Source organism: Eurypyga helias, unplaced genomic scaffold (genome assembly GCF_000690775.1).
Source record: "Eurypyga helias isolate BGI_N326 unplaced genomic scaffold, ASM69077v1 scaffold6270, whole genome shotgun sequence".
Classification (NCBI taxonomy): Eukaryota; Metazoa; Chordata; class Aves; order Eurypygiformes; family Eurypygidae; genus Eurypyga; species Eurypyga helias.
This window is the reverse complement of record NW_010227556.1, coordinates 11,492-23,101: the sequence shown is the minus strand read 5'-3', so window position 1 is coordinate 23,101 and position 11,610 is coordinate 11,492. Positions and strand designations below refer to the sequence as shown.

Sequence of the window (11,610 nt, the reverse complement as noted above, 5' to 3'; positions counted from 1 at the left end):
GCCGGCGGAGCCCGGCGCGGGGCGGCAGCAGCTCGAGGCCGGTGCAGCCGAGCAGGGTTTGCTGGCTGTGGAAATGCTTTGTCTGAACTTCCTGTTTTCTTGCGTGCACATGTGCAGGGGCTTTGCCAGCGACTCGCCATTCCCATGCTCCTGCCGGAGCCACAGCCCGGCTGGTTAAAAATTGCAATTCCCGCAGGTTGGATGGTCTGCAGAGAGGGAAAGAACCACATATTTTTTAAAAGCTGTGATTTCTGACAGTTAATGGTGTGTGGATGGTAGGAGTCGAGCTCACCGTCGTTAATGATACACACCAGGGTAAACCACTGAGAATTTACTTCCTTATTCTGGACTGCGGGTGAGCGGTTCCGAGCAAAGCGTTGGTGTTGAATATTGCCATGAAACTGGAAGCTTGCAGGCTTTCGGAGTTGATTTTCCCTGAGCCTTATCCCAACCAAAGCAGCAGGTGCAGAGGGGATAAAACTCTTGGCTCAAGTGGTGGGTGCGTCAGCCCTCGCTGGTGGGCATGTGCTGGTGGATGAGATGGAGATCACCTCCGGCGTGGTAGGTGTTAGGGAATTAGGGAAGGACAGGCAGGTAAGGGAAGAAGCAGTCCTGCTTGCACCCCCCGGAGATCTCCGGTGTGAGCGGATGGGTGTGTGCAGCTGCCTCGGTGGCTCTGGGTGCACAGCTCTGCTGGCAGGTTGCACGCTTTCACAACAGCGTTGTGCAAGGGCCGGGAGTCGGTCGTTGTACCTCGCTCCCGCAGCCCTCCCCTGCTCCCACAGCCCTCCCCTCCTCAGCCCGGGCTGGTTGATGTTCAGGTGGTGAGCTTGTCACTGTCCCTTCTGTGCAGCATTCCCAGCAGGATGAACTCCTGGGTGAACTTCACTGAACAAGGTGGGGAGGCACTGGGACAGGTTGCCCAGAGAAGCTGTGGATGCCCCATCCCTGGAAGTGTCCAAGGCCAGGCTGGATGAGGCTTGGAGCAACCTGGTCTAGTGGAAGGTGTCCCTGCCCATGGCAGGGGGTGGGACTGGGTGGGCTTTAAGGTCCATCCCAACCCAAACCAGTCTGGGATTCTGTGAACTCCAGGCTGCAGGATGTCTTCTGGGGTGCTGTTGGGAAGGACCGTGCCCTGTGCAGCGTTGGCTGTGCTCATCTCCCTCCCGATGATGACAGAAAGAGCAGGGCAGAGATCTCCCTGCTCCGCGGTCAGAGAAGGGAGGCTGTGGTGGGGATATGCTCACCCAACTCGATGGGTGATCCCTGTTTTACAGCCCAGATGGAAACTCTGTGGGTTTCTTGACGTGCTGGGTAAAGCGACTTGCAAATACCTGGGTGTAGGGCCTGGGTCTGCTGCTGGGTCTGTAGTATGGCAGAAGTGGGTACAATTATTTTTTTTCCTTCCTCGAAAAATCTTTGCAGTTTGTACCCACAAAGGAAAAAACACTGCTGCAAAGGGTTCCTTTTTTTTTTGTTTCAGTTCATGTAGAAAGATGCCTTCAGTCATGTTATGTAAGGCCTTTAGAAGAGGCTTATTCAGTCCCCTTTGGATATACCTTTTATTAGATTTTCCATTTGTGTGCCTGACTTCTTCCTGCACTCCCTTTACACAGGCAGCATTCCTACAGAAGCTGTGATCAGATGGGTGCCCTGAGAGGCAATTAGCGTGTGGGTGGGTGAGTGCACACCTCAGGAATGATCTTCTTGAAGGAATATGTTGTTCTGCAAGTGACGTGCCTTAATGTTCAACCGTGGCATACGTAAGTTGTTCATCAGCTGTTCCAGATCCTCATTCCTCCAGGAAGGACTGGGTGGGAAAAAAAATAATGCATCCTTTTCTGAATTGTGTGTGAAATAAAATCAGGAGCTACCGATGTGATGGGTTTATTGAGCCCTTCCAGCAATTTTAGGTGGCGTGTGGATGGAAGGAGACGAATTAAAATGGGTTACTGTCGTCTTGACTTCGGCTGCCGCGGAGCCCCTGCCAGTGCTCGTGCAGTAGGTCTTTTTCATAGCAACGCCCCTGTGAGAGACGTTTGCAGGGTTGAAGGCTCTAAAGGGATATTTCCCCCTAAACTTTGGTCAGACTTCCATGCAGCTCCAACTAGATTAGGGTGTTGGGTGGAGGAGATTAAAATTCAAGAACACTCTGCCGCAACAGAATAAAAAAGCAAGACATGGGCGGTTTTTAAAAATCTAAGTTATCTTGTGACCAGTGGAACTGCTAAAACCTGTTTTCTTGCAGATTTTTCCTGCATCCACTCTGCGTAGAGCAAATGTTCCCCACCTCCCTTATGCACCCTTTCTCTCTTGGCCCATCAGCACGTGCCCATCTCCCGTGGGTGCGTGTGCTGCTCAGGAGGGACCTGGGCTTGAGTTCTAACTTCACCTGCCCTAGCCGGGCACTAATGTGGATTTCCTTCTTTTATTTCACCTTGGATTTTTCTCTAAAACTGATTAAAAATATATATATTTATCTCTGTCAGTTTGATTCCAGTGGATCATCAGTTTCCCTGATGCATGATCCACATCTGCCTTCCCGTGTGTATGCAGCGGTGAAAACAGTGTAAGGAGTGGAGTAAGTCCTTCTAAGTTGTGTATTTGTCCAGTATTCAGGTGAAAGATAATGTTGCTCTACCAGCAGCCTGAATTCCTGGGGTTTTGTCCCTGTGGCATAATGTCACTGGTTTATGTAGGATATATGCAGACCTTACGTAGGGGCATACTTACAGCAAGGCTGCAGGTGGGTCCCAAATGGAGCGTAAAATTCTGGTTTAGCTGTTTAAAACTTCCAACTAAACTGAAGTCCTTTAAGTCCAGGGATAAAATGAGTTCAACAGAAATGTTTGGAATGGCTTCTTCCCTGGGATCTGCCAGACTTTGTTCTGTCTCCTCTTTCACTGTCTGCATTTTTACTGGTCCCAGTTTGTTTCACCATGGCTGATTCTGAAGTCCTGGATCATCTGTTCCCAGGAATGAGTGTGAGGATGTTGTTCCCCATGGATCCTCTCTGGGCACTGCATCCTTGCTCGGCAGCTCTGTCCTCTCTGGGTGGGTGCTCATCTTCCACCACCCCCTGAACTGCAGTGAGGTTTTACCACTTTATCCCAGAACCCTAAACTTTTAGGACACGGATTAGTTTTCCTTTGTTGGAAAGGTTCTACGAACAGGGGAATTAACTGCTTTTGAAATCATAGGGATGGAACAAGAGCACGACTCTATCTTGTTAATTTTAACGTGATTTCTGGGCAACAGGTCTCTTTGTTTTGAACCTGCATCCTCTGCCCGAAGGGATTCCTCAGCTAAAAGTTAGCTGAGGCTGAAATTTAATTTTGGAGTGTGTTGGGAGCTTGCCTCTAGAAACTGGGATGGCCTTGAGTTGAAATGCTGGAGCCACGCTGCGCACCCAGCTCTGCGGCAGTTTGGGTTGGGTTTTGGGGGGTTGTTTGTGTTGTGTTTTTTCCTTTAAAAGCCAGCATGTGAGTAGCTGATTGTTACAACTAATTCTGTGAAGGGTTCTGCAGGCAAAACTACCCTTTCCCAGCATAAAGCATCCTGCAGTTGCCACCAGCTCTAACCACTCCGCTCTCTGGTCACCGTGAGGTCCCCCAACTGCTGCAGCTCCTCTCCCAACAGCGTGACATGAACCTCGACATTGCTGCCTGCTCCACCCGGCTGCCCACACACTCAAAACCCTCCAAACCACTTTGAGCAATGCTGCCTGATCTTCTGGGGCCACGCAGTGCCACGGTTTTTCAAGCCCTACTCGGGCAGTGCTGGCTTTGTGCAGGATTCCTGTCTGTCACCGCGTTTTTCTTCCCTCCTCTTTGTGCATCTGTTTAGGTCTGGGCGCGCTGGAACAAGGACCTTTGTCTCCGTTGTATAGCAGCCTGTAATGTGTACTGTAATGTCACAGCCCTGCAGCTGTCAAGGTGACAGAACGAGAACGGGAGTGCTGCTGAGGAATTTTTGGAGTGTTCATCGTAGTTCGGTTTGAAAGCAGTAGGTAGTTACGAATGCCTTCAAGTCTCTGACTGCCCGACATTACAGTAGACCTTTCGGGAGTAACACTTTTCATAATCTCCCAAATTAGTTATGGATGCCTTGATGGGTTTGCTGGGTGACTAATGGCTGTTTGTCATGGTCACGAGAGAGCCGGGGCGCTTTCATTGCATCCCGCTGCGGTGTGTTCTCCCAGCTGCCTCCGGCGCGGCCAGCCGCTGCAACCAGAGGTGGAGGCTCGGTGGCCAGAGCACACCAAACTTCACTGGAGTGCATGAAACTTGAGTTTGTTGTAAGGAAAATGGACGGTGTAGCTGAGAAGAAAGGAATATCCTCTCTAACGGAGACAAGGTACTCATCAGTTTGTATTTCAGACTTTGCAGTTGTGACCTGATTTCCTTCCTCAAACTTTGGCGAAGTAAGGGTGGGGGAATGGCTTTTTGGCTTGTGCAACTTGATGCCACTTCCCTATTTTAAATGGTCATCTTAATGAGCGTAACCAGGGGTTGGGGAAGCAGCTGTTCTCCACGATATTTTTACCATCATCCATGAGCTGTTTCCTGCTACCAAATGCCCTTTTCTGGCTGAGAAGCCATCGTAAGACGGTCAAATTAATTCAGAAAACTACCACGTTTAGGAACAGTTTTCCTGTGTTGCTTATCCGTCCCTTCTGGCTTTAATAACAATTTTTTCTTTCTCATTGTCAGTTTTTTGTGACCTGGGATACATGAAAGCATGAAACGAGTTAAGTTGGTTAAGGGCAGCGTACTACTTGTTGAAAGACCTGAATATTGAGTGTGCTTCTAGTCAACACAATCCAGCATATTAATAATAATCCTGAAATTCACCTTTTTGGCTAACTTCTTATAAAATACAAGTCCGAGTTTCAAAAGTTGTTACTTGGATGCATTGCTCAACCAGAGTCCTAATGGATTACGGGAAGGATTTAATTTCTTCAAGTCGTACCAAGTTAGTTTTAAGCTGTGTATCAGCACTTGAGATTTATTTTTAAATCCCTAACTAATTAAAAGATTACTTTTTTTTTTAAAGAAATAAATAATTCCCCAGACCTGGGAGCATTACAGTAGCATGCAGACGCAGCAAGGTTGCAGACCTCAGGGTGTTCGTATGGCAGAGGCGTCTCTTCTAAAAGGGGTTGTGTTTAGAATCATTGAATTTGGTAATTTTACATCCTGGTGTGTTTGTTTAATACCCTACCTTGGGCTTCCTGGACTTTCCATTTTGGCAAAATCCCCCCAGTATTGTTTTTAAAGCTCTTCTCTGCACAGCTAATCCCACACGATGCCAGGAATAGGGATCCCCTGCTCCGGAGAGGGAAATGCTGCTGGGAGGAGGATGCCCGCGGTGCAGCCTGCACGGACAGTGTTTGCAAAACTGGCTTAGAGAGGTGGTAAAGTAACATCATCTGAGTTAAAACCAGCACGTTTCTTCCCGTGCTGAGTGGTTGAGGGGAAGGTGTGCTGGGTCAGGCCCTGGGGTGGTGACAGGAGTTACTGTCCTTTGACGGCCTCTCCCATCCCCTTTTAAGGGTCGTGCTTTCTAATGAAAGTGTGTTTTTATTGAAAACGGAGCAGATGAAGTGCATTGAGAAGCGTTGCCGAGCAGAGCTCTTGCTCTCTGTTACATGTTCAGGAAAGCACCGTGGTTTCCTCTGCGCTGGGAAGGCGGTTTTGTCTTTCTGACCAGAATTCAGTCGCTTCTCTGAAAGCGGTTGGACTTCCAGCCGAACTGCAGCTCCCAGCAGCACGGCAGCCTGTTGGCCAGTCAGCCCTTCTGTCTGTTTACATCCTTATTTTTCTCACGTTGCTGGTTTGACACCATTTTCTTGCACACCTCGAGTGCAGCGGTGCTGTGCCCAGGTGTAGAAGTTGATGCCGCTGGGCCGCCCATCTCCCATGCCAGACCCCGGGGAGCTGCTGTGTTGGCAGGCAGTGTGACATCTCCTCCTGTTTGTACTCTGCTTGCTTGGTTTTGTACATTGTTGTGAAGAAATACGCTCGAGGTTGCTTGGAGTTAGTGCATCTCCCACACTGTTGCTGAATAACGTCTCGTTTTCCCCATCCTTACTCTGCTGCCTCGTCAGAAAGGGTTTTTGTATGTCACTATCCGCATCCAGTCAGGAAAGGGCTTTACAAATGGGATAGATATTGTCATATTTCTGTTCAGTGTGGTTTAACTTCCCCTCTGTGTGTCTGCAATTCCTTCGCAATCCAGGTGGCTCTGGCCCGAGAAACGTTTGTTCTCCTCGTCCCAAACAGCCTCCCCTGCGCATCGACCTCAAGCTCCTCGGCTTGGTGACAAGGCTGAGTTTTACTCTGGTTGGTGATGAGGCTGAGCTGAGTTTTACTCTGTCTTGGTGACAAGGCTGAGCTTTGCTCTAGCTGCTTCGCCTGCCGAGGGAAGGGAACCGCTCCCCGGTGGGAGCTGGAAGCGTGGCTGTGTCGATCTCTTCTGCTTTCGGGCGTCGGGACCTCCCTCTCGCATGCAGAGCCTCCGTCCTCTCCTTCTCCCTCTTTGCCCTGGGAGCCCTGCAGCGAGCTCTCGGAAGCGCAGGATAGCCGGTTTAAAACACGAGCTGTTGGAGGGGATGAAAAGCCAGCAGTGGGGTTGCCGGGTCCCTGCGGTCAGCCGGCTGTCCCAGGCTGCCGCTGCTCCTGCTCTTCAGGGTCCTCGTGATCAAAACTGAAACGTGGAGTTTGCCATTTAATTTGTTCAAATTGAATTTGATTTTTTTTTTTTCCCCTCCCTCCAGTAATAAATTACTGTAAAAACTCTAAACTAAACTGACAAGCACTTGTGAAGCCTGCAAATAATTACCATCGGCTCCTCTTAGGGGATTGCTCTGAGCCCTGCCTAGGAGCAGGAACAGGTAGTCACTGACGTCTCGCAGCATTACCCGCGTTTTTTCTTCTGATTCACGTCTGTATCCGTGTTTAGCCCATAATGCGACTTCGGAAATACGTCTGTGCGCATATGCTCGGCATGGTGCTTTTTTTAATTAGATAAATTAAAATGGATGGACTATGCCTGTCAGTTTGGATGCCTTAATTTTTTTAAATCCTATTTCACATTATGGCATCCAAGAGGGATTACGCAGACTTTAATTTTTGAATGTCTGGTTTATAGCTTTTCATCTACAACACTTCTAATAATTTCAGAAGAAGCACAGAGACAGTCCTTTTTTTCTGAAACCTAAATTTGGCTGTTTAGGAAATACTGTGGTTTTTTCTGTATCTTAGGCTGTTTGCATCTGTATCTTGGTTTGTTGCTTGTAGAAGTCTTCCGGTCAGTAGTCTCCAAAAGCCACTATCCAGCATCATTCCAACCCTTTGTACATAAGACAGCCTTGAATAGGAACAGCCTTCCGCACGAAGATGGGTAGGAGGCATATATTAAGAGATGTAACCTCCAAGGTTTGGGAATATCATCACCGAATGGTAGAAGTGAAATGCCAACCATTTCTTCTGCATGTTTAAGCACAAAAGAAGATGACCCCGTCCCAGACCTCTCCCTTCTGCCTCTCTTCTCCCATCGCTCATGAAAAGGCCATGGTGGCATTCCTTGGAAACAAAACCCCTCGGAGTGGGATCCAGGTTCTGTCCCTGGAGTGCAGGAGTCTCCTGCATACCCTGTGGTGTCTTCAGGTTTTAAATACTGCTTCCTGTGTCTGCAAGACTCAACTAAGAGAGATAAGGATGATCAGCTAATGACCTTTATTTCCTTTCACGCGGAGGAAGCTGGGGTGTTCGGTGTGTCGGCAGTTTGTGGGGTGGGGTGCTTTGGGATATTAAGGGGATCCCTCAGCAAACTGTGGACCCATTTGGCAACGTCGGTGCACTTGGAAGAACTGCGTTGGCGTGACGAGATTCGTCTCGGTTCAGATGAGAACATCTCATTATCTTGTTTTCTTGGGAAGTTTGTGTGTGTAGGGAGCTCGACTTCAGCAGCGTACTGGTGGCCTGGATCCCCTGGCTGTAGAGCAGCAGGTACAGATCGGGACGGGTGGCTGTGGCAGTCTGTCTTGGCAGTATCTCTTCCTGAAAACAGCGTTTTACTCTGCACACCCATGTCCTAAACGCTTTCCATGTAAGCGGAATACTTCTGTGCTGAAAACAAGCAGACTTGGTAAACTCAATGACCAGCAAAACTCTCCCATTAGAATTTTAGCTCAGTTGTCTTCGGCTGTCGCTGGCTGCTGTTGTGAAGCAGAGACTAAGCCAGAGCTGCACTGCGCAGGCAGAGCCCTCTTCCCGAAACACCGGGGACGGACCAAGGGATGGTGTCGCAGCAGATGCCGAGATACCCGGCAGCAAAGCATGCCTGCATCCGAGCGGGAGCAAAGCCCTCCTGGGCCGAACCTCTGAACCCTGGTCTGGCACCGTTCCAGCTGGTGGGTGCCGGAGAAGTCACTGGTTCATTTCCTCCATCTATACACGGGATGATTCAAATTTCATGGAATTTTGAATACTGAAAGAGTTAATGGAGGATGAGGAAGCATCTTCCTCCGCTCTGAGAGGTGTGCTCTCTGCTGGCCTTGTATTACAGCTCTCTTCCCTGTGTTCCCCCCTTCAGACAGGCAGAATTGACAAGTCCTACCCAACAGTGTGTGGCCACACGGGACCGGTGCTGGACATAGACTGGTGTCCTCATAATGACCAGGTCATCGCCAGCGGCTCTGAGGACTGCACCGTCATGGTAAGTGCGTTTCATTTGTCTTGCGGGGCGGCGTTTGCTTCGTGCTGCAAATGACACTTGTATTTCTGAAGAGTTCTGTTCCGACGGCGAGGGCAGCGTCCTTGCTGCTGTGAGAGTGGCCGTGGGTATTCTGTAGGTCATGTTTTGTCTTGGCTTAAGGAATGATGCCATCTTGGCTGCAGGACCTAGCTGAAAATCCAAGAAAAAAATAGCAGAACCACCTTTATTACCTGGCTGATGGCAGAATTTGGGCTCTCACAACTGGCACTTTCCCGTGTTATGTTGGAGAAGGTGCAGCCTCAGACTTCTGAGCAGCATCTCTTCAGCACCGAGGTGGCGCGTTAACTTAGCCTGTGTTTTCCTGGCGTTGTCTCCAGTTGCTCTTCCGTTTTTCCTTCCCCTGGGGATTTGTCTGATGTTTGGGAAGAGAAAAAGAGAAGAGAGAGTGCCAGTTAGCGGTGAGGTGTTTTGTAGTGCTTTGCCGAAGACTGAGATGGTTCCTTCCCTCAAATATCCTCATGGTGGAGTGGTGGGGATTGGAGGGGCACAAGCCCATCAGGCTTCAGAATTGTTTCAGCCCGTGATTTAAGGGTGACACTTCCATTGTTTTCCCTATATCGGCAGGTTATGAGTAGATGTCAGAAGTGGTGTTTTTTTTTTTGTAAGATAATAAAAAATAATCCAAATTCTGCACCTGCCAACCTTGGTCCTGAGACCTATTTTACCTCAGTCAGAGCCCACTGAACAATAGATGACCTTGCCCCGGGATGGATGTGGAATCCCGTGTATGCAAACACAGCAGAATAAGTGAAAGAAAATCCTTGTAAGATGAAATAATGCCAAATAACTTCAGTGATCTTTGGCCATATTTAGAAATGCTGTAGGCTGAATGTTATATTGAAATCTTATTATAGATCATGGCAGATAAATTCCTTTGCTTCTGTTCATCGTTAAAATGTTTGGGAGGGGATTCATCCCAAGAGGCTTATCCTGGGACAGCTTTTGCCTGTGATCTCTCAGCCTTGGAAGCTGAAGCACGCTAACAAAATGTACTGTGTTTAATATTAAACAAAACAACAAGCTTCTGTGTTTGTAACGTTCACTACTGGGCTAGAACTAAGCTTTAAGGATGTAGGAATGTCCCTCCAGAAACCAGGATCCAGTAGGGCTGTGTGTCGGAAGGAACCATCTCTGAAACATGAGCACCAACAGAAACAGGCGAAGCGAAGATCCGTAGCTGCCTTCTTGGAGGCAAAATAAGTCTCTAATCCAAGCACAATGAGAAGTATGTTGTGAGGCTCCAGAGGGATTGAATTATGTAGAAAAACCAACAACGTTCAATTACAAGTTGTTCGAATGCTCCTAATGCAGACACACACTGTCTGCGAGCATCTGAGCCTACAGCCGCGCAGACAAGCCCCGTGGGTTCGTGGTAGGTCCAACACCACCGCGGTGTAGCCAGCTGCTACACAAGCTTGCACGCTCGTGTTCGTGGCTGGTAGGGTGACGGTGTCTTGGGTGGAAGGCAGCAAGCAGCTGGGAGTGAGTCCTTGCTGCGCTTGAAGGAGGAAGCACACGCAACTCACAGTTTGGAAGATGTTGAGTACGTGTTAGCTGGAGATTTAAAATGCAGTGAAGCTGGGTGCCAGCAGAAGTGATGAAGAAAGCAAAGAGGACTAGCTAAAGACTTAAGTTGAATCTCCCGTTAAGCGTCACATAACTTCTGATGGGAAATGATGTATCCCAAATAATTTGGGACAGTTGCTAGCTCTGTCCAGCCCAGTTAACGTTTGCAATGCGAAGAACGACCCTGGCCTGGACTGTTCGGAAACAAACTGGATGAGCTAAAGCGTCTTCCCATTTTTAATTGCTTTTCTGTCTTGGCACTAGGTAATTCAGCATCCTGTTTTCTTTGCTTTTCTTCAATAAAGGTTTTGGAGTGCTGCTTCCTGAACAGCCTGTCACTGCATAAATTAATCTTACTTTAGATGGTATGTGTTTGTTCATCAGCTCTGAACTCTTCATTAGCCAACGTGAAAGGAGAAAAAGCGATGTGGTAGAGGAAATCATGTGGCTTTCTGCAGAAGTGAGCAGCCTGGTCTAGTGGAAGGTGTCCCTGCCCATGGCAGGGGGTTGGAATTGGATGGTCTTTAAGGTCCCTTCCAACCCAAACCAATCTGTGATTCTCTAAGTGCCAGCTGCTTTTAAAAAATACTGTTATGTTTTTAAAGACCATCTGTGTCATGGCATTCAAGGATTTGGGATCTTGCCCTCTGCCACAAAAGATCACATCAGCTAGATACTTGTTGAGGGAGAGAGCGTGTCTTTGAGATGCTCTCCAACCAACATCTCTGGGATGAAGAGGGCTGATTCCCTGCAGCCATAACGTTGAACTGCAGACACTGTGTTGCGCAAGGAAGGTTAACTTGGCCCTTCTGAAAGCTAGAAATATTTTCCTATAAATAAAAACCCTTATTTGTAGAAGGTAGAAAGACCCTACGAGCTGCATATAAACCTTCAACAGGTAATTGGGATCATTAGACAAGGCGTTGAAGTAAGGGACTGGGAAAGAAGACGTCTCTTTCTGCTACTGCTTAGCTTTGGAGGTTTAACTATTTCCAGCTGCATTGAGATTTGTCTGGTGAAAGGCATTTGATAGGTGTGATCTGGCCTTTTGAGGTGGTACACTCATTACTTTGGCTGTCACATCTCGTGTCTTCAGAAATTATTTGGAGGTAGAGAAGAAAAAGATGGGGTGGGGCAGTGCTTAGGACAGCTCAGTGTTGCAAGTCATGGTGCCAGTGGGTGTAAGGACATCGCTCTGTGATCCCAGCAGATGAAAAGGGAGAATGGACCTCTCGCGAGCACCACCTGCTTTCCTCTCTAGGG

General features: G+C 48.5%; 1 protein-coding gene across 1 annotated transcript in view; it reads left to right on the top strand.

Moving 5' to 3' along the window:
* Positions 1 to 8,571: 8,571 nt before the first annotated feature.
* Positions 8,572 to 11,610, top strand: part of LOC104513275 (coronin-1C) — a gene marked incomplete at its 5' end in the record, with an annotated part of 14,040 nt that continues 11,001 nt past the window's right edge. Inside the window, one exon of the mRNA XM_010156583.1 lies at positions 8,572 to 8,721. Within this exon, the coding sequence (XP_010154885.1) occupies positions 8,572 to 8,721 (150 nt within the window). The remainder of the gene's footprint in view (positions 8,722 to 11,610) is intronic.